The sequence below is a fragment of the Misgurnus anguillicaudatus genome, chromosome 20, assembly GCF_027580225.2.
Source record: "Misgurnus anguillicaudatus chromosome 20, ASM2758022v2, whole genome shotgun sequence".
NCBI classification, from domain to species: domain Eukaryota; kingdom Metazoa; phylum Chordata; class Actinopteri; order Cypriniformes; family Cobitidae; genus Misgurnus; species Misgurnus anguillicaudatus.
Window position 1 is genome coordinate 12,584,941 of NC_073356.2, and position 24,219 is coordinate 12,609,159.

The 24,219-nt window shown below is 37.1% G+C and overlaps 1 protein-coding gene across 5 annotated transcripts in view; it reads left to right on the top strand.

The window, feature by feature from the left end:
• Positions 1-8,265: 8,265 nt before the first annotated feature.
• The window catches only part of adcy2b (adenylate cyclase 2b (brain)), a 99,903-nt gene continuing 83,949 nt past the window's right edge, over positions 8,266-24,219 (top strand). For 2 of the 5 annotated variants that reach the window (XM_073858118.1, XM_055219449.2), the window contains exons 1-2: positions 8,268-8,797; positions 23,535-23,732. In XM_073858118.1, the coding sequence (XP_073714219.1) occupies positions 8,438-8,797; positions 23,535-23,732 (558 nt within the window). In that variant the 5' untranslated portion in view covers positions 8,268-8,437. Of the gene's footprint in view, positions 8,798-23,534; positions 23,733-24,219 lie in introns of all 5 variants that reach the window. The other 3 variants (XR_008648102.2, XR_008648101.2, XM_055219447.2) reach the window with 3 other exon arrangements.

The following is a 24,219-nucleotide window of genomic DNA, read 5'->3' on the forward strand; positions in this document are numbered from 1 at the left end:
AGATCATCAATCCATTTCACTGCATAGACTCAGTGGAGTCAAAATTCTCCGAAGTGCCAAAGTCGCACAACCATTAGACAAACTCTGCTTTAGTGCCGGTTAACAAAAGCCTTTTGTGCTTATTTTGAAAAGCTCACTCCTTAATTTCATCAGAACATAGAGCCTCAGACTACAAAGTTTTGAAATGAATGAGCTAACATTATACAATTGTAACCCGTGCCGGCAAAATAAATCTGAATGTGCACGGTTTAATTTTGAGATACAGGCAAAAGAAGTATAAATATCGATTTTGGTCGAAATTGAGGTTTTCGTAAAAATAAGTATATTATGCCCTTGTCTAGCGATCCTAATGCTCTAAATCATTGGTCTTCAACATGGTGCCCGCGGGCACTAGGTTGCCCGCACAGAGTCTGTGAGGTGCCCACCAAAGCACACTATAACATACTTTTATGTATGTTAACATTTTAAACAATAATAAAACATATCAACAAGTAAAATAAAATAAGAAAAACTGAACGGTTTTGAGAAGACTGTATCAAAAAGTAGCCCTTTGATTGTTTTATCCATTGTGGTATTCCTTGCTCACAAAAAGGTTGGAGACCCCTGCTATGAATATTCATTAAACATCTAAAATTTATAGGGATGCACCGAAATGAAAATTCTTGGCCGAAAACCGAAAGAAGGAAACCAAGGCCGAAAAACCGAAACACCGAAAGAAATTATTATGCCAATTATAAGTACAATTGCATTTATGGCTATCACTGTGTACTAAATTTACTAGGGGTGTGTGACAGATAAAAAAAACTCACAGTTCGGATCACATTACAGTTTTTGAGGCACAGATCAGATTATTTTTTGGATCAGCAAAAAGCAGGTGGGAAAAATCTAATAAACAATAAAGAAATTGCAAACATTTACAAAAAAGAACAAAGTTGTACATTAATAATGTCTGAAATTAGCATTAGGTACAGAAATCAAATAAAATGAATCATAACACAATAAATTAAATATATTATTATTTTTAGAGCTATTTGTCTCTTTTTCATGGGTTGTTTGATTAACATTAATGACACAATCTGACTGTAATCTATACATACACTTAAGACATAAACAAATGTTTTTATTAGAAAAATAATACTGTGGAGATAATTTTGTTTATATGTGCCCTGTCAATAACAGAGAGATTTTATGTTTGCTTGTTTTTTTTTTAACGTGTTTCTCTCGTATGTGCACTATTGAGGGCACTTAAACGCGCACACACACAGAGACGAGGGTGAATCCCAAACAGCGCAACAGTCGCTCCACATAAAAACGTTACGTTGTGTTTCGTTGCTTTATTCGCCAACTGTGTTAATGGATTACAGTATGAGACACATTAGCGCGACTCTCTCTAAAGTTTACACATCAAGACATGCTTAATTTTTCCAGACGCGTGCAAACCGTGAGTGAAACCTGCTTGAGCATGAAGGGGAGGGGTGGGAGACGACTGATCACCGTGAGTGAAACCCAAGCGCTAGCGCACGGATGGGAGGGGCGCGGTTAACATTCATTTTCAGTTGACTTTTTTATTTCGGGCCGAAACCGATAATGCCATTTTCGCCGAAATTTTCGGCGACCGAAATTTCGGTGCACCCCTAAAAATTTACCCAGTCTCACGAGGTTTCGTGATATAGTCACGTAATTTTTTCATTCTTTTTTCGTGATATTATCACGAATTTCCGCTTTTTTCATGATCGTATAACGAATTTCTGTTTTCGTGTGATTATCATTATACATTGGTTTATACAATTTTTTTTAATAATATTACAATATTTTTCTTATTTCGCCTGTTGTTAGGGTTAGAGTTGGGTTTGGTAGGGATGTCATTTTATGTAAATCTAACCCTAAACTGAAGCGACAATGGTAAGAAAATAGGACAAAACAGTTGAGTGACCACTACGTGATAATCACACGAAAACAGGAATTCGTTATACGATCACGAAAAAACACGGAAATTTGTGTTAATATCACAAAAAAAGAATAAAAAATTCCATGACTATATAACGAAATTTCGTGAGATTGGGCTGTTAAAATCATCTTTATTTGTACGTTTTCTGAGAGGTGTACCTAAATGCTTAAAGGAACAGTATGTAAGAAATGTATATCAATTAATCATAAAATGGCCCTGATATGTCACTAGACATTAAGAAATCATTTTAATTTAAAATACGTATATCACTGACAACAGTGGTCTGGCCAGGATATTGTCATTTAAAAAGTAGAGTTGCAGACCTCAACTGATGTTTATGTTGTCATGTTGTGTATTGGCCACCAGTTGTGAGATTGCAGTACCAGTTTTAGCCACAAGTTTTGTGATTGCAGTACCAGTTTTGACCACAATCATACATACTGTTCCTTTAATCTAATACAAAGATGCATGCATCCACATTTTGGTTTTGGGTTTAAAACGTGCAGGAATTAGAAAATGAGTGCAGGACTTGCTTGATGTTAAAAGAGTTATGAAGAAATATCTAATTCGGTTCCTGATTGATGTTAAAAGAGTTAATAAGAGTGACAAGACTGGAAAACAATCTTCCTTTTAAGGAAAACTATCTGATGATGTGTAACATTATATTAGATCTGCCTTACAATAGCATTACAGTTTTTCTCAATGTCAGTCAAAAAAAAGTTAAACATATATTTTCCTATAGATATTGTTTTTGACTTTGTTTGTAGTAAATCTATTAGTTTTAGCAGTGATTTTGAAGCTTCAAAAATCTTTAACTCGATTTTTCTCAAAATTGACTTTGCTGGCTCTAATAACTTCAAACTGTATCTCTGTCATTTTTTGACAGATTCTAACAAATCATACATTGTTTTAAAGGCTTTATTAATAGTGAATATCAATAACTCATTTTTGAAAATGTGCTCATTCGACTCAATTTGCCAGAACGGGTGACAATACAATGTTAGCTAAAGATTTTCTGTGATATTCTCTCTATAGGCATTAAGTCATCGACTCCTAGGTGACTGTGAAAAAGTGTGAGGTTTCTATTCACATAGCTTCTGACCGACACGGCTGCTGACTCAACTGAAGTTGGCACTTTATTGTCTAATTACCTCTCAAGAGTTTAATCATATTCACCACCCGCCGCTTCAAAGAGCTTCTGCACTACACACACAACCAGTACTTTCTGCTGGAAATATAACTTCTAGAGACACGCAGGTACAGAGTGACAACAGCTGCCCATTGTGATTTAAAGTAGTGCATTGTGTTCCTGGATCAACACTGTTATCAAACTCTCTCAAGCCGTTTCCACACAGATTACGGAAAATACACAGAAAATGTGTCTAGGAATTTTTCACTTACACACAAGTAATGATAATCATGCATTTGCTGGATTTTTAGCATTTTGATAAATATCTGTGATTTCTCGAGAAATCACACACATGCATTTTCTTTCTAATTTCGATTGTAAACTAGCGCATTGGAACTGTTCCATTAAATCTCATGCATATCAGGGCAGATAGTGGGTAGCTCCCTGATCTTTGTTCCTTTTTAATTTTCATTTTTCGTTGTGAATGCCCCCCCCCCCAATTTTCTGGGATCAACGTGCTGTGTGAAAGGGGTTTGATTCTAACCTTAAAATGTAATGTTTAGTACCAGATTCGAAGAAAAATACAACGCATCACAAACGTTTTCAATTTGACATATAGTCTTCGGATGTTGTATAATATTTAACTAACCATTAATTAACCATTGTGATCAGTTAGTTGAATCAGTGAGTTGAACCAAGAAACCAAATCAGAGGATTCGGAATCATTCTTTAGAGCAGACTCTTTTCCATCTACCTGACTAAACGAATCATTCACAAATCAGATTTCAACTCACTTAAAGGAATAGTCCATTTTCTTAAAAGAAAAATCCAGATAATTTACTCACCACCATGTCATCCAAAATGTTGATGTCTTTCTTTGTTCAGTCGAGAAGAAATTATGTTTTTTGAGGAAAACATTCCAGGATTTTTCTAATTTTAATGGACTTTAATAGACACCAACAATTAACACTTAACTCAACACGTTACAGTTTTTTTCAATGGAGTTTCAAAGGACTATAAACAATCCCAAACGAGGCATAAGGGTCTTATCTAGCGAAACGATTGTCATTTTTGACAAGAAAAATAAAAAATATACACTTTTAAAGCACAACTTCTCGTCTAGATCTGGTCGTGATGCGCCAGGTGACCCCACGCAATACGTCATGACGTCAAGAGGTCACAGAAGACGAAGGCGAAACTCCGCCCCAGTGTTTACTAGCTACAAGTAAGTTGAAAGAGGACCGTTCCTACGTTGTTGTATGTCAACTGATATTAATTAATGTCTTTGTGGCAGTTTATTGTTTACAATGGTCCGCAAATGTAACACGTGACCTCCCTACGTCACTACGCATTTACGTTAGGTCGCACTGGACCGGACCTAGACGAAAAGTTGTGGTTTAAAAGAGCATATTTTTTATATTTCTTGTCAAAAATGACAATCATTTCGCTAGATAAGACCCTTATGCTTTGTTTGGGATTGTTTATAGTCCTTTGAAACTCCGTTGAAAAAACTGTTACGTGTTGAGTGTTAATTGTTGGTGTCTATTAAAGTCCATTAAAATGAGAAAAATCCTGCAATGTTTTCCTCAAAAAACATAATTTCTTCTCGACTGAACAAAGAAAGACATCAACATTTTGGATGACATGGTGGTGAGTAAATTATCTGGATTTTTCTTTTAAGAAAATGGAATATTCCTTTAAGGTCCTTTTAAAGACCAATATTAAATGTGTTCTTAGTTTGTGACACCACAGAAAAATGTGTTATTAACCACTAGGGATGTAACGGTATCAAAAAAATTCTGGTATGGTAGTATTTTGGTATGATGCCCACGGTACAGTAATTATTGAAACATTTATAGAAAGGAAAAATCAAATGAAGACTTGGAAAAACACGACTGAACATTACAATGTACAAAGTGTAGTGTAGTGTTTACGATTTTCATAAAAAGGACAAAAATAATTAGACCATGTAATAAAATAAAAAAATAAAAGTTTTTTTCAGTCAGGTTTTAAGAATTGAGTCACTCCTTCAATTGACCTAGTTTTTATCATTATTATTATTATTATTATTATAAATGCTAATGCTTGGTACTCCTTTGAAAACAACGGTTGTGATTGTAGAATCAAGAAAAGATGATGGGTTTTAAGATGGGTCAATTCCTGAAAACAAAAACAACCCAGTAAAAATGAAAATAGCAGCCTAACGTTACTTATTGTAGCTGGACCTAGAGCTTAGGTCAGCTCACTCAATACAGTGGTGCGTTTCCCAATCGGAAGTCTGCAGCCTCCATAGGTCACATTTGTAGGCTGCATACGCCATGAAGGCCGTCTTATTTCAGAATATTAAAATTTTTCAAGTTGACTATTATTCTTATTTAATCGTATATTGTTGTAACACGCTTATGACTTGCGAATGTAATACTCCGTAAACTTAAATACACCAGGTGTGTAATGACGGATGCAGCCTGCATATGCGACCTAAGGAGGCTGCCTTCGAATTGAGAAACGGCATACACACTCTCCTCATTCACGGATTTACCCACACTCGTTTTTTTGAATGTCCATCACTTTTGTCCTTTCTCGTTTCTTGTCACAGCGAACGGGAACTTTTTCCACATATCAGATTTAAAATTCGTGTTTCTTTTGCTTTCGCCATTGTCGCTCCACTTGTAGAGAGGCATCAGAGTGGCACGCATGGGATTAGGGAATTGCAGTTCCCGTGTCCCTCCACTCGCTCCACTTGGCCGGAAAAAACTACACGTGTTGCCCGGAAGACCTAACGTTTTACCGAATCATTTGACCACGGTGGTACCGGGGAATTTTTATACCGCAATACCACGAAATTTATAATACCGTTACATCCCTATTAACCACCCAGACATATTTGAATGATTTTAAAAAAACGCAGAGTAAATAACATAATGGGTCATTAAAAATCTTGGAAAAACTGTCTGCGTTGAAACCACGCACTCACTGGAATGCTGCCATCTATCTTAACTTTTAAATACCGCTACAACCTTAATAGATGCTCACAATTGTTTTAGGATTGGGGCCATGCGGGGTGGCTCCAGTGCATCATCGAGCCACCGTTTTTGTTATGAGAGCCAGATTGGCTCCCTCTGCTGGCCTACAGTGGTTTCTCTCACCTGTCACTATCCGGCCTACATTACCCATCATCCCTTGCACTACCAGCTCCTCACCACACCTGTTTCCTGTTAGTGATCACCTGGACTATTTAATCCATTCACACACACACTGCAAAGTCTTGCTAGCCTGGTCTACAATTCTGAGCGTTATTTATTCTGTTATTCTGTCTTGCCTTGTTTTTGACCCGTGCCTGGTTATTGTTCTGTGATTGTTTTCTGCCTGCCCTGACCCACGCCTGGAATATTGACTACTGATTTTGGATTGCCTTTGATGTTGTTGTTTGCCTGGTGTATGACCCTTGCCTGTTTTGTGGATTACTCTTCAATAAAACCAGCATTTGGATCTAACCGGTTTCACGCTCATTACAGTTTTAGCCCCGCCCAAAAAATCCTGAGCATAGAAATGTTGAAAACTGCTTAACAGTGTAAGGGAGCATGCACACCAAAGCTTTTTTACGAGGCTGAAAACACCCGGCGGTCGCCAACTGCCAGCTGAGATTTGTCCCGCCCCTCCTCCACTGTGATTGGACGGCAGTGTAAGAGCTGACATTGACGAGCTGAGCTTTTCACCCAAAGTTAAAAATTTGCCAACTCTCTGGAAAAACCACAGAGTGCCGGATTTCAGCGCGAAAACAAAAATGCTAGCCCCGCTTTCATTGGAAACAATTGAAAACATGCACCGGCGTAAAAGCTTTGGTGTGCACGCCCCATAACTGCATAACTACATAATTCCCAGTCTTTGTAATGTGTTTCAGCAATACATTTATAACAATTCAGTGAAATTACTTTACTTTAACAAACCTAAAGTTCCTTACACAGAAACATAGTGACTTCGCAAGACTTGAAATATGGATTGTTTTTATGATTCTTGAAAGCATTACATTGTTCTAGAGAAGTCAGAGTTGGAAAAGTATGGAGAGAGCTATTAAAGCCCATGTAAAGTCAATCTTAAAAAATGGTTTTTAAACACATTATATATGTTAGAAATGCATTGCTGAAGCACGCCAAAAAGACTGTAAACTGTATTACCGAATTGCAGATTTAGATAGTTTTCACCATTTCTATATTCAGGATTTTTTGGGCAGGGTTAAAACGGTGGCTCAATGATTTCAGATATTGGGACTTTAATATCTGACTTTACACAGACTTTAATGACGAAATGTTTAATTTTGGTAATGACTCAACCATCGTAAATCAAAGAGAAATGAAAACCTGAGAGAATCTCAGCTTTAAACTTCACTAAGCCTAAACCTTAAAATCAGATTGGTTTATAGGAAAATGTGTTCCAGGACAAACAGAAACATGTCCTGTCTGGTGAAATCAAGACTGCATGTGTCCCAAGGAAGTGTTACCATATTTCCTGTTTCCTCTTGCTCTTGTGTATTCAGTCCTCGTTTTATTCTTTATTGTGCTTATTGTAAATCTATCTTCACATAAAGGAAAAAAAATATCACCAGTATGGCCATAATATTGTTTCTCTTAAAAACAATGGACCCTATTTTAAGTCTCTGACTTTTTTCCTGAGAAAAGACTTCAGTAATCTCACATGCCCCACAAGTTTCAATATGAGATCTCAACAACGTCACAAACTGAGCTTAAATTTGCCAAAAATGTCATATTCTGAAAAAATTTTCATCACATTTGGTTTCATAAACCGAACATACTTTCTTAGTGGGGGAAAAATTATTTATTAAATTATCCTTTTAGGTTCTTTAGAAAACAAAATTTTTGAAAACCAAAAAAAAAAATCTTTGAATCTGTGAAGAAGTCTTTTAGAATAAAATCATTTAATCTTGCTGAATACTAAAAATTGTTTTTGTTTGTATTTCTTTTTATTTTAAAGTATTTTAGGAGAACCATCTAAGACAATGTTTAGTTAAGAAAAATAGTAGCACTTCTACGTTATCATGTTTTCCTCTGCATAACTTACTCATGTTTAACTTACAGTTATATTACGACTGTTTGTTTTTGGTCAAACCTGCCACTCCCTTTCCTCTTCTCTTCGCCTCCACATTCTTTTAAAGACTTTCTTTTCCTCTCTCACAGACACACACACACACTTTACAGGTCATTATTATTACTCTGGCTCGCGCTCTCTCGCTGTCAAACAAACACTCTCTCCCGCTCTCTCTCTCTCTCTCTCCTCCTCTCACACGCTCTCTCGTGTGTGGCTCAGTCGCTTTCAGCTGCTCAGCTCAACATGTTGGCTGGAGAATGCTGCGTGCGGCGGCGATCTCCATCCTGCCCTGGCGCGGGACGCGTCCATCCCACCCGCCGCAGCTGAGCACTCTTTCAGAAGAGGACGAGCCGGAACGGCCGGACCAGGAGGAAGAAGAGGAAGAGGAAGGTTCGAGCGCCGGGGTCTGCTCGGACCCCATGTTCCAGCCGCAGAGAACTTATCTGCTGGATGCTCCGGAGGACATGGTGGTGTCGCCTGGGGGGCTGAAGTCTCCGGACTGGGTGTACGAGTCGTACTATCGCATGAGCCAGCAGCATCCCCTCATCGTGTTCCTTCTCCTCATTGTCATGGGAGCGTGTCTGGCTCTGCTGGCTGTGTTCTTCGCCTCTGGACTGGTGAGAGTTCGCTTGTTTGATCCACCTGCTCTTTTTGTACTTTTTGACCACATTGCATGTTTTTTTCTTCGTGCATGCCTTGCTTTCTCAGGGCACTGGTTTTGCTTCAGGGTCCCATGTTTATGAATTTTACATATGAAACACATACTGTGCTTGTGAGGAACTTATGCCTGATCTTTCCACTATCATATTTTCGTTTACCTTGTTTTTTGTGGAAAAAGCATATTATACAAACTGTCGGTGTTGCTCTTAATAATGAATGATCTTCTTCTTTACAGTATTTTTCAGTAAGGACATAAAATCTATGATGTCACAGAAAGGTTCTGTGGATGTTAAAGGTTCTTTATGGAACCATCCAGTTTGAGAAATAAAGTTTTGGGAACCTAAAGGGATAGTTCACCCAAAAATGAAAATTCTTGAAAAGTCTTCATTGTCTCATCCTCATGTTGTTGTAAACCTGTATGAGTTTATTTTTTATGATGAACACAAAATAAGATACCCTGACAAATGATGGCAAGCACACAGCTGATACCAACTATTGACTTCCATAGTAGGAAAAACAAATATAATGAAATTCAATGAGTACTGTCAATTGTGTGCTTACCATCATTTATCAAAATATCTTCTTCATCATTTATGACAATACTTCCATACTATTTCTTTTCCTACTATGGAAGTCAATGGTTACAATCAGCTTTGTGCCTACCATCATTTATCAAAATATCTTCTTTTGTGTTAAAAAAAAATGGACAACATTTTAATTTTTGGGTGAACTATCCCTTTAATTTTTAAAAGCATAGCTTCTACAAAGTGACAAAGGCACAACTTTAAATTTAAACTACAAAATAAAAAAAATGCTTTCTATTCATTTTTTTTTAAAGCTGATGAATCTATTTGCTCACGTATTGGCGCTCCTTGCATTTTTGTTTTTTTTAATCGCACTGTCAGAAAATCACACTGTACCTTTTTTGTCACTGGGGTGGTCCCCTTAAAGGTTCATTTTTGTACCATTATGGGTATACAACTCATTGAAATGTTATACCTTTTGGGGTACAATATTATACCCCAATCACCTATTGCGTACCATTAAGAAAAGATTTTGTACCATTTAAATATTAGAGGTACAAAACGGTTAACTATAACTTTAAATGTACACAACAGGGTCCAAGAGTTACAACATTGTTTTATGTTTTGTATACATGTAAATGTACTTAAAGGAACCTTAGGGACAGAAAAGGTACAGTTTATGGAACCATCCAGTTTGAGAAAGAAAGTTTCGGGAACCTTAAAGGGATAGTTCACCCAAAAATGAAAATTCTGTCTTCATTGTCTCATCCTCGTGTTGTTTTAAACCTGTATGAGTTTATTTTTTATGATGAACACAAAAGAAGATATTTTGATAAATGATAATAAGCACACATCTGATGAGAACCACTTCCATAGTAGGGAAAACAAATACGATGGAATTCAATGGGTACCGTCAACTGTGTGCTTACCACCATTTATCAAAATATCTTCTTCATTATTTATCACAATAATTCCATAAAATTTCTTTTCCTACTATGGAAGTCAATGGTTACAATCAGCTTTGTGCTCACCATCATTTATCAAAATATCTTCTTTTGTGTTCATCAAAAAAAAAGGACAACATTTTCATTTTTGGGTGAACTATCCCTTTAATTTTTAAGAGCGTAGCTTCTACAAAGTGACAAATATAGGTGCACAACTTTAAATTTAAACTATAAAAATAAATATAAAATGTTTTCTACTCGTTTTTAAAAGCTGATAAATCTATTTACTCGCGTATTGGCGCTCCTTGCATTTTTGTTTTTTAATCGCACTGTCAGACAAAGGTTTAAATCTGTACCTTTTTTGTCAATGGGGTGGTCCCCTTAAAGGTTCATTTTTGTACCATTATGGGTATACAACTCATTGAAATGTTATAGCTTTTGGGGTACAATATTATACCCTTAGGATCTATTGTGTACCTTTAAGAAACAATTTTGTACCATTTAAATATTAGAGATTAAAAAAAAGTTAACTGTACCTTTAAATGGGTCCTTAAGGTACAGTAATGTACCCAAAGAGGTACAACATCGTATTATGTTTGTTATACATGTAAATGTACTAAAAGGAACCTTAGCGACAGAAAAGGTACAGTTTTAAACCTTTAATTCAGATTTTTATTTTGTTCCCATTTTTCTTCTCCTTCCTTGCACAGTTTTCGTGGTAAAAACAGGAATGGGGTTTCAGGACTGCAGCGCTGCATGTGCATCTCGTTTTCTTCGTGTGGCAGATTGTGTGAATCTCAGAGCCGTTTCTGAGAGCCGCACTTCTGCAACCTTCCTCATTTACACCCGCTGTTTCGCTCTTTCTCTCTCGCTCGCTCTCTCACCAGATGCTCAGTTGTCTGTGTTTATGTGTAATGAGGTTTGTAGATTTCTGCTGTTGATTCACTTGAACTGTGAGTGTACTTAAAGTTACACACCGGGTTTTTTTTTGGTTTATAGTATGCTGATCGATGTGACAGAGGACACTTACCGATGTGAAAATAGCAGAAGCAGTATCCAACGCCAACGTAGGGAGATAGTATTAGCGTTCCTGTAACTCAATTGATAGAGCTTTGTGTTAGCGGTTCAAAGCCCAGCATGCACTAGCCATCTCTTGGTTAACTATAGATCTGATATAGTTTGGCTAAAATCAGGGTTCCCACGGGTCCTTGAAATCCTTGAAAGTTTGTGAATCTGGGGTGTAGGATGATATCATAAAAATTCTAGACTTTTTAAGCACACGTGCTAAACTGTTTCACTTTAAATGCTTATATCTTCTCTATGCGAATGTTGATTCATACCAAAATGCTTTTTTGCATAGTTGTGTTTGACACATGAAAATTTCTCGGGTTACATATGCAACTGTTGTTCCCTGAGAAGGGAACGAGATGCTGCGTCTCCCTTGCCGTACTTCTTGCGTCCCTGTAACACCGTCTTCGGCAATATTTTAGATAGCGATATCTGTGTCTTTGACTGTGTCTTTGTTGTTAAGCCTCACCATTGGTTAAATTTGATATACACATTCAGACGCACTTACCCCTGGAGGCGTCCCCAAAGTGTCACCGCAGTGACGCAGCGCAAGTTCCCTCGAAAGGAAACTGTAACAATGTATCTTAAAAGATAACACGATGTAACCTTGCTCTCACTTGAAATGTGTCCCGACATTTAGTCCTTGAATTTAAGAGTATTGGACCCGGAAAGTCCTTGAAAGGTCCTTGAATTTGAAGTTAACTAAGGTGTGGGGACCCTGAATAAATAAACTTGAATGACGTTTTTGCCTAAAAATTCAAACAAAGTCAACAGCAATTGCATGCTTATTGGTTTAATTGATTTATTTATATATTCATTTATTTTTGGGTTATGGTTTGATATCTATTAAAATTTAGCAAAGACGTCTGGGCCGTGTTTGGACGTCTTTTACTTGCAAACTAACTTGCTGGAGGTCATTGGTTCGAATCCCAGGGGACACACATTTCTAATGTATACCTTAAATGTACTTGTAAGTCACTTTGGATAAAAGCATCTGCCAAATGTATAAGTGTAATGTAAATGTAATGGGTTGATTCCAGGAGGGAAAGTGTCAGATTTCGGAAGGATCAATGAGATAAAGTTAATAATATTTAGGCGTTCATGCAATCATGTTCGTGCGAACTTATAATGGCAGCAACCTGGTTTGTGTAAAATAAAACAACTAGCTTAATCACAAAATATAATAAAAGTCCTGTTCTTTCTGTGTTTTTGAAGCTTTGATTGTGTTTACAGTGCGCAATATAACATGTGTTCATGTTTCACGTGTAAAAAACGTAGTATTTTTCACACAATTTACTTATCTCTATAGCGCTGTTTTCACTGTCCTAAAACGGGCTGATGTTTTCCTTGCTCTATGAAGTCTCTCCTTCAGAAATACATATAGAATTCTGATTGTGTAGCTTGTTTAGTGTGTTGTGATTCGATAGCAGCTTGCCGTTAGCTTAGCTGGCGACTGACGTATTCCTGTGGGCGTAGATTAGTCAAAAAATGGTTATACTGACGTCATTAAAGCAGGAAGTAGATGGCTGTAGTCCAAACCGGCCATTCACTGTAGGCTTTTAAAGGGGAATTTTGTTAAAAAAAAATATCGCCTGGCAGTGAACTTTGAGCTTTATCATTTTACAGGTATTAGTTATGCTAATATAGCAACATTACACACTAACTAGGGGTTAAAAAATAGGATCATGAAGAATATGACCTTTAAAAATAAGTAAAACACATTAACGTCGATAGCCCCGTGGTTAGTGTACTGACGTATAGCACAAGTGTGCTCCTTTGCCAGTCCCGCTCCCCTATATCCACCCAAAAACTTTCCTGTCTACACTCCACTCTTCTGTCTAAATAAAGGCACAAAAGCCCCAAAACATAAAAAACTAAATGAGTAAAAATATGTTTAAAAAATGTAGAGCACCGGAAAGGGGGAAGTGAATAAAATGTGTGCGGCTACACTGCTGTAACCACACTCCTGTGGTTTGACTCTGGGTATGTTGTTTTCACAAGCTAAAGCTCTTATCTTGGAAACAGCAGCCTGGTTTACACAGAATGGCTAATGGGGTCACAAAATGTCACGAAACACAAACTTTACGTTATCTGTCGCGCCTGTCCGTTTCGGTATAACTCCAGTTCTTCACGGCGCGGACAGGAAGTCCTGCCTTCTCTTTGAAAGCTTATCTTGTTTTTTCACAGCAAATCTTTCTGTCGGTGTGTGTTGGGCTGCACTGTCCTGAGAGATTCAGGATTGATGAGCTGGTGCAGGGATCCCGAGATAACACGATTCAAGACGAGAACAAAAGTTCACATGATTGGAAAAATCACATTAGTCAGGTGCAGCGCTGGTACGCTAGTTGTTTTAACAGGAAAACATGCCGTCTGTCGATAAGACGTGGTCATCGCGCAAAGTTTCTGGATTTAATTTAGACTTGATTTAATTAGAAGATGCCAAATAAAATATTTTGTTCAGACTCTGAGAGACGAATGAGGTTGAAACCTAAACTCTTCTGAAGAAAGTCTGAAAGGTCTTTGAGTGCAAAACTCACCATAATGCTACACTGTCAGAAAAAAATGCTTTCAAGCTGTCACTGGGGCAGTAGCTTTTTAAAAATGTCCTAATATGTACCATTTTGGTACAGATCCCTACTGAATAATCCCGCAAAGCTGGTTTAAGGTGGCAGTAGCTGGTGTAAGCTGGTCCTTCCAGCCTGGCAAAGCTGGTCAAGCTGGTGGGCCAGCTGGTATTCCAGGATGACCAGATAAGTCCAGCTAGACCATCTTAAAAAGTGACCAAAACACAGCTAGACCAGCTTGCTACACCAGCTAAAACCAAGCTGGGAGACTAGCTAAAACCAGCTCACCAGCTTATGCTGGTCTTAGCTGGATTTTTCAGTAGGGATTCGTACCAATAGGTACTAATATGAAGTTTTAGATGCAAATGTGTTTTTCAAAGGGTATCGCCCCAGTGAAAGACCAATTTTTCTCTTGTTTTATCATCTACCTGGCAAAATCATTCACTTAATTCAAGAATAAGCAGAGCATTGTGCTAGCAACGCAAATGTGATGGGTTCAGTCCCTGCAAACTTACATACTGATAGATTGAGTGCATTGTAAGTCACTTATATAAAAGTGTCTGCCAAATATAAACGTAAAAATGCACCGACAGAAGTGTGTTAGATAATCACAACAGTATCTTGATCGGTTAGTATTGTGTGTCTTTGGCACTAAACCTTACGTTGATTAAGTTGGTGTACTATTATCTATATAATACCAAAGTGCATCTTTATCAGGAATGGTAGGGGCAAAATTGAACACGTTTTTCTCTTACTCCGATCATGAGCCATTTACGAATGAGATTGGATTTCTAATGATTGCACTCCCTTCAATGCTACCGTTTTCAAATTACACTAAGAGCCAAATCTCCGAACAGACTATCTGGCTGAGAGCCACAAACCTAAATCCCCAACAGAGGTTCAGTTACAACAAACACGTGCAAATCCCTGATCAACATTACGTCGGCCCATAGAGTAACTTTAAGCTTGAAACCATCAGGATCATTTGCGTAGCATGTTTTTGGGAAGAACGATGGGCGGGGTCAAGGATGCAGGCATGGGGCATGATCAGGAGCATTTTAAGGTTTTTAATATTGGGGGCTCAATTAGGTTGTGATTTAAAAAAAAATACATAGTTGGATTGTATACTTACAGTATCTTATTGCAGTAATACACAGTTTTAAAGTTACACTATTTACATTTACATACGCTTTGCTCTGTGCTGTGGTTGTGAAATCGTAATGAATGCGCTAAATAATAGGGCTGTCACGGTTATGAAATTTGGCTGATGGTTAATCGTCTAATAAATTGTGACGTTATGATGATTAATTGTGTTTTATTGCTTTGACATTTAATTCTCATTCATTTATTTTTTGTTTGTTCATGAAATGATTTTTGTTTGGAAATGTTTTTGGAAATGTATGTTTTACCTGGCAGTTCATACTATTTTTTGCAGCATTTCTTTAAATGCTGTTTTTCCACTGTACTGAATGGCTTTGCAATGTATTGCGTTACACGGTCAGTTAAGGAGCTCCATCTGATACGGTCTCGTTTATACAGGCACTGCAGCTCCCCCGTGTGTTTCTAAAGAGATGTGCAATCATTGCGGTGATCTGAAATCATTGCGATGAGGTCAAATAATCGCGATGAGACGATTATTTAGTCATTGTGACCTACTAAATAATGCAGACTAAAAAAATGGGACGGAGCCACCATTTTCATTTGAGATTTAAACAGGACTAAAGAAATCATAAAATTGTGTACAGATTGTGGAATAAAATCATAATTTTTTATGGGGGGCTGGGCAGAAATTTCAGCAGGGGTTTTAAAGTCCACCTAAAAAAGGTTTGGGGATGCCACTGGGCAAGAGTGACGCAGCCAGGGGCGTCACTAGGCCCTTTTTAGGGGGCTTCAGCTGAACGCATGTTAATACCAGCATAGTAGAAAAAGGACAGTGTAGAGGAAGATTGAAGAGAACATAGAGGATGATCAATAAGTTGAGTTTTGGAGATGACAGCGTCACACTGAGCCGAGCCTCCCAGCTTATGAAATCATTAATATTCACTCACACTCGGTTAGGCAAATAGAGCCATGCACTCACTGACATAATTCACATCATCTTTAAAAAAAAATTCTAGTCCTATACGGTTGGCTGAATTAGGTCTGGAGTTAATTAAAAAAGTGTGGTATTCAAAAAACAACATTAGTGTAAAATGAGAATGCCATTAACTTTCCTTTGGTTTGTGTTTAGATTTTATTTATTTTTAGGTATCTTCCAATTTAGGAGTTTTTGAACAAACCTTTCTTAACTGCTTGAAGGATGTACACAGGCCCCAAATCGTGTAAACATTTGATGCCAAATAAAATGTATAAATGTCATTCCATTAGTAACAAGCTGCATAAGGAAACAAATAATGTTATGCCTTTAAGTTATTTTTTAGAAAATATGGTGCTGCCGTTACATCCTGGAAATAATTTGCTAACAGGTTCAGCAATTGTAGTTAAAAAATATGTTGCCCACCACAAGTGTATTTCATTGCATTAAAGTCATAGTTAACCCAGAAATAAAAAATCTATCATCATTTATTCACTCTCACGTTGTTACAAACCTTTACAAATGTCTTTGTTCTGATGAACACAAAGGAAGATATTTCGAGGAATGTTTGTAACCAAACTGATCAGAGGCCCCATCGACTTCTATAGTATTCTTTTTTCCTACTATGGAAGTCAGTTGGATACAAACATTTCTCAAAATATCTTCCTTTGTGTTCAGCAGAATAAAGAAATGTATACAGGTTTGAAGAGTGAGTAAATGATAAGAGAATTTTCATTTCTGGGTTAACTATCCCTTTAAGAATACACTACTAGCATTGCTTATAAAGTGCCCCTTGATTTTATATTCAGTTATCTAATGCAATAACACAATACGTTGTCAGAAAATGGTCCTTAGCTGTTACCCTTTTAAATGGTACCATTTATTTACAGATATGTAGACATTTGGTACCAATGTGTATCTTTGTGGTAATAATATGCACATTTGTGGTACTAATAGGAACTCTTTATGTGCAAAGGTGTATGTTTTAAAAGGGTACCATCCAGTGACAGCTAGGGACTATTTTTTGACCATTTTTCTGGCAGTGTTGTTTGCCATAATGTCTTGTCAAAATCACTCTGTGCCTCTGGTATTTTAAAGCTGGCTAAGTATGCAGAAACGTTGAGCAAGCCACAAAAAATGCTTGTTAGAGGAGACTATCTACAGAATGAATCATATGAATAATGTGTGCATGAAAAATACATGACTTGTCGATACCAGTGAGAAGATTACAGCTGCACAATCACAGCTGTGAAGTTTACACACTTCTAAATATATCACAAAAAAGTATCAGCTTTTTCTTTCTTTTTTTAAGATCATTTTTACAATCACCATGTGCAGAAATAGGATAAACATGTTTCTGTTTTCGTGTTAAAAAATGTATGAGAACGTGGGCTCGGTTTAAGTTCACATTGTGCTGACAATGATTGGCATGTTTCTCGTCGCGTCAGCGAGTTTATAAAGCTGGCTGCAAAAACCATAGAAAACTGTTACAAACACAAGCCCTAACTCGCATCAGACTGAGATACTCAGATGAATAGACAGGATGTGTCTGTGAAAGAGATACAGCACCTCCATGTGTGTGACTCTCTGCCATTGTGACTCCTGCAAAAGAGACTTAAATGGACTTAAATGTACAATCAAAGGCTGTGTGCGTTCCAGTCACTGATTGTATAAAAACACAGAATACAGGCCAAATCTGATTCCTTCTGGGAGAGATAAGAGAGATGATGGAGAAGTATTAGGATCTAAAGTCTTATTATATAGGCATTGAATCATCAGTATCTTTGATGTCCAATTTAGCATGACTATACACTGTCAGAAAAAAAAATTCAAATAATGGTCCCCACCTGTTACTGTATTCTTTTAAAAGGTTAAAGGTCAGGTAACATTCTTAAAAGTCGTTCTGGAAGGAAATCTAAACCCCAAGAAAAACCTTAAACTTACTTCAATAGCAGAACTCAACAAAAATCATTTTTTGGCAAAAAAGTAAATTATTTTAAAATAAATATTGATTTTTTTTACGAAGTTACTAAGTTAGGAGCAGTGAGTGATTTCTCTTCTTCCTTTGTTATTTAATTAACTTTAATGACAAATATTTCAACAGGTTAGGCAATAAAATGTTTAATGGTTTAAGACATACAGTAACCAATTGTTTACTATGATACTCACTAAGACAGCTATATTTACATATGAGCAAAAAGCCGCAAACATGAACTTGTTTAAGCTCTGGCTGTGCATGCGCGCTATCGGTGGGTATGATGCGCTTCACACTTTCAAGTTCAGGGCGACAGTCCAGTCCAACTAATAATCATACAGTAGCCTATAAAAATCACTTCAAGAATAAAAACACAGTGTTGGGTTTTGTTGTAAAAATAGTGCAAAGAGGAAAAGAAAGGCTTTTTTCAGTCCACAGAAAGACAATTACTATACATACTTCCAGTCTACGCTAAAATCATGTAGTTTTAGCAATGTACATTAATATTTTCTTACTATATAATATTTGCTTTCAACAATGTGCCACACGTAGAAATAAACATGGCAATCAACGGGAAGTGAATTATTAGAGGGAGTGAGAGTAGCGCATTAAATTTGGGGTGGCACCCTCTGGCTCCGCCACAGATTAGTACCTCAAAGGTACACATTGGTACTAAACAGTGCATGTAAGTACCTTAAAGCTGCGCCTTGGTACTAAAGAGTGCACATTAGTATCTAAAAAGTGCACATTGGTACTAAAGAGTGCACGTAAGTACCTAAAAGGTACACATTGGTACTAAAGAGTGCATGTAAGTACCTAAAAGGTGCGCATTGGTACTAAAGAGTGCACGTAAGTATCTAAAAGGTGTGCAATGGTACTAAAGAGTGCACATAAGTTTCTAAAAGGTGTGCATTGGTACTAAAAAGAGCACATCAGTACCTCAAAGGTACACATTGGTACTAAAGAGTGCACGTTATGGTACTACAGAGTGCACATAAGTATCTAAAAGATGCGCATTGGTACTGAAGAGTGCACGTAAGTACCTAAAAGGTGCACACTGGTACCAAAGAGTGCATGTTAGTACCTCAAAGGTACACATTGGTACTAAAGAGTGCATGTAAGTACCTAAAAGGTGCACATTGGTACTAAAAAGTACACATAAGTACCTAAAAGGTGCGCATTGGTACTAAAGAGTGCACGTAAGTACCTAAAAGATGCGCATTGGTACTAAAGAGTTTATATTAGTACCTCAAAGGAACACATTGGTACTAAAGAGTGCACATAAGTACCTAAAAGGTGTGCACTGGTACAAAAGAGTGCACGTTAGTATCTCAAAGGTACACATTGGTAGTAAAGAGTTTATATTAGTATCTCAAAGGTACACATTGGAAGTAAAGAGTTTATATTAGTATCTCAAAGGTACACATTGGTACTAAAGAGTGCACGTAAACACTTAAAAGGTACACATTGGTACTAAAGAGTGCACGTAAATACCTAAAAGGTACACATTGGTAGTAAAGAGTTTATGTAAGTACCTAAAAAGTATGCATTGGTACTAAAGAGTTTATATTAGTACTTTTAAGGTACACATTGGTACTAAAGAGTGCACGTAAGTACCTAAAAGGTGCGCATTGGTACTAAAGAGTGTACGTAAGTACCTAAAAGATACGCATTGGTACTAAAGAGTGTATATTAGTACCTCAAAGGTACGCTTTGGAACTAAAGAGTATACGTAAGTATCTAAAAGGTACACATTGGTACTAAAGAGTTTATATTAGTATCTTAAAGGTGCGCATTGAGTGTACGTTAGTACCTAAAAGGTACGCATTGGTACTAAAGAGTGTACGTAAATACGTAAAAGGTACGCATTGGTACTAAAGAGTTTATATTAGTACTTTTAAGGTACGCATTGGTACTAAAGAGTGCACGTAAGTACCTAAAATGTGCGCATTGGTACTAAAGAGTGCACGTAAGTACCTAAAAGGTGCGCATTGGTACTAAAGAGTGGTGCCTCTAAATAACGTCAAAATTTTTTAATTTAATCTTATTTAATCTAAATTTAATATTACAATTTAATCTCCCAAATGTGCTTGTAATTTTATAGGTATTGATGATATATCAAATACTGCACCTTGTTAAAAATGTGCTATCACTACAGTGCACTTTAGTAAAACACTCTTGAAGTACAGTACAATAAAGTAGGGGCATGGGTCAGAACTAGGGAGCAGAATATCATAGAGACCTGGTGGGTGGAAACTTTTGCATGGACAAGTAGCGCTAAAACAGTCTCATTGTAATGCATGAGAAAGTAAAGGAGTGCACTCTTATCCGGGTTTGATAGAAAGAGAGAGGGTGTGTTCCCCCGGGTTCATTGAGATTCAGTCTGTGTGCCAGTGTTTCCTTGAATTTGTAGTACTCTCTGGGGTTTCTCTCTAATGGCTGGTGACTCATACTGTGGTACGGGCATTATATTACTCTGACTTGGCTCGCTCAACTCTCTCTCATCATTCACAAAAAACACACACATACCCCCATCAGAAACGAAGATATTGCGTTATTTTACACTTACCAGCACACTTAAAATAAACAATGACTAACTTAAAGGAATAGTGCTCTCAAACCTTCAATTTTTCACTTAATATGACTCTTGTGGGCAAAATCAAAGCTTCAGGGAAGGAAACGAATGTCCTCAGCTACAGAACTGTATGACTTCAGAGAAGCTGCAATATAAAGTGATGAACCTTCAGTTCACCTAGTTTTTGATGAAGTATGGAGGCTGTCTTTTCAGTTAAAACCACACTAAAACCACCATGGCATATGCCATCTTCAATAAAATCTGCATAAATAATGTAGTTATTAAAACACTTTCATCCGACTGTTTCCTGCAGCAGTCCTGTCTGTTTCTATCTCTGTCTGTATAGATGAGCAGCTTAGACTGAGTCCATCCATACTGCACACTTACACATAGACTGATTGAAGAAATAAAGGTAGAAAGAGACTTGATGAAATATCACAGATATTCAAACATGCAGATATTTACACATGCAAACTTTCTTCAATTAACATTTTCAGGAAGAAAGCCAATGTGGTCTCTATATCTTTTATTAAAATTTAACAAATTGTTTTACCTATGATTGTAAGACTAAATCTTGCCAATAGTTTATGTAGTAATATAATGTAAATATAATATAATGTGGGGCGGTTTCCCAGACAGGGTTTTGATTAATCCAGGATTAGGCCTTTGTCATATTAGAACATTTAAGTAGTTTTTACAAACACCTTACAAAAAACATTTCTGGTGTGCATCTTGAGACAAAATAATGGCACTGATATACTTTAAAATATGTCAGTAAAGACTATTTTTAAATTAAGGCAACTCAAACATGCATTTTAGTCCGGGACTAGGATAAGCCCTGCCTAGAAAAACGTCCCAAAATGTTTTAAAGTTGATCCCTGTCAAGGTCAAAAAAGGTATCTTTTAAAATGAGTAGCCCTTCACAATTAGATGCAGTTTTTTCAGCTAAATAAGTTAGCTAAATAAGATTAATCGCGATTAATTGCATACAAAATAAAAGTGATTTTTATGGATAATTTATGAGTGTGTGCTGTCTGTAATTATTATGTTATTATGTATATATAAATACACACACATTCATGTATGTATGAAACATTAAATATAAATGTTTATATATATATATATATATATATATATATATATTTATATTTTATTCTATATGATATATAAATAAAAAATATATAAACCAAACATTTTTCAAATGAATATATGTATGTGTGTGGTTAAATATACGTAATAATTACACATAGTACACAGACATACATATATTATGCAAAAAAAATGCAAACTTTTATTTTGTATGCAATTAGTCACGATTAATCTTTGCCCAGCACTACTAAATACATTTTACTTTTGCATTCTGCTCAAAACCCATGTTTAAACTAAAGATGTTTATATGCAGTATCTTATTCTTGTGCAATTTAACCAGGTACTAAATGTGCTGTCATTCATTGCCATTCTTCCCAGTAAACAGTCCCAGTAATATATGCCAGATAGTGGTTGCCTGCTGCATCCTCCAAAACCAGCGCTCAGAGTCGACCTGCATAATATGCAAATTGTGTTCAGAAGCTATTATTTGGGCATGTTTGTGTTGTTACTTGTTCTGCATAACTCCAGGAGAAACACTACCCACTATAACACTACAGTTATTGGTCTCTATATCAGGATGCAATATTTAAAGGTCCCATATTTCAAGGCTTTTTAGGGTTATATTTTAGGTGATGATATCCTTAAGAATATATATTTGCAGTTTAAGTGCCAAAAACAATCTCTATATATTTTTTACAGCTCCTCTTTCAGGAGCTCTGCTAAAAACAGGTTGTTTTGGCCTGTAATATTCATAAGCCTCTCTTCTGATAGGCATGTTGTTTATGAGTAAAATACGCAGTTGAAATAACATTACTCATGGAAGTACGCTAAGTGTTAGTTTCTGTACACTAAATGTTAGGTTAGTAAACCAACAGACACAGAGACTAAGGGCGCACTCACACTATCCAAACCAAACCACGCTCGGGCGCGTTTGACCCCCAAAACCTGGTTTGTTTGACTAGTGTGATCGCTCTGTTCCGCGGCCGGGCCCGGATTGGTTAATCGCGCCGCGGCCGGGTTGCAGAGGTGGGCCAGAGCGCGGTTCACTTGGGTTCAGGCGCGGAAGGCTGTGGTGTGAGCGCAATCGCGCCTGAGCACGATTCAAAAGGTTTTACGTCAGTTGCGCGACCACTCACCTTCATCTGCCTCTGTAAAAACATTTTCATGCAAGCAGCGGGGTTACGTGAATGTCCGAGCTGCACACGTGACAGATCAACTAAGCAATATGATGACATGTGAGAGGGCTGTCTGTACTCGCGAACCAAACGACTCCGAATAAAAAACACAGACTTATCATTACGGTGGGTTCCAGTGTTAAGAGAGAGCTTTACTTCCTGCTTTTTTCAAAACAATCGCATCTTAATGACGAAAGCGTGCCCAGACTCGGATCGAAAAGTACAGTGTGATATATATACATATACATATACATATACCTGTTATGTTAAAAGGTTTGTAACATACAAAATTTTTCACGGAAGTAAAATTTTGTATGTTACAAACCTTTTAACATAACAGGTTCAAACTAAATATATTTCGACTTTTATACTTTTGACAGGAAAAAAATGTTTTTGCTGTATGGGTTGTAAAATTACAAATGTATTTGTTGCACCTGAAATAAATGTTGAAATATATATGTTAATAATATGAAGGTTAAAACTAAATTTACAAATTAAAAAATATATTTTATTAAGCTTTACTTTCTACAAAATGTATTTATTATATATTTAAAACATATTTTTGTCCAGAAAAATTTATTTTTGCTGTATGGGACACCCTTCTCAAATATTGTCTGCTTTTCCCTTGTTCAATTTCAGTGCAATGCCTCAGCTTGTAAATGCATCAGTGAATGAACCATGAACCATCCTTATGTTTTTTTTACAGGACATGGAGGACCACATGGCCTTCATCATCACTGTGCCCACGACCCTGGCCATTTTCCTCGCCATCTTCATCCTTGTGTGCATCGAGTCCATCTTCAAAAAGCTTCTCCGCCTCTTTTCCCTGCTCATCTGGGGCTGTCTGGTTGCCATGGGTTACCTCTTCATGTTCTTCGGCGGGATCATCTGTCCGTGGGACCAGGTGAGAATTTCGTGACCGCACTTTCGTGGCTTTCCTCTTTGCGATTTTTTTCAAATGTCTACATAGATTAGTTTCTCAGTGTATCTTTGATGCAGAATTAAGTATTTGCCGCGCATAAAACCCAAACTGGAAAATTGAGTCGCAATGAAAACCCGGCCCAATCATGCAGATATTCACTGCGGCGTGCCATTTTCCCCCAGTCATTTGCACTGTAATTCATGGATTTTAGCATGCGAGCTGTTCGGCGCACTGAATCATTCATTAATTCAATGAACCTCACATAACACACGAGTCTGGCTAATGGTTGCGACGTGGCTTCAACATAAATGCATGTCTTGGAATAATTATAACAATTGTGAGTATTTATGTTTGCCTCTGAATTCGAATTTGGTATTAAACACGCCTGCACACTTTGCATCTCACTATGATGGATATGGGAAGGTGCGATCAACCAATCTGGCACTCGTTGGCACGGCTAAAACATCTG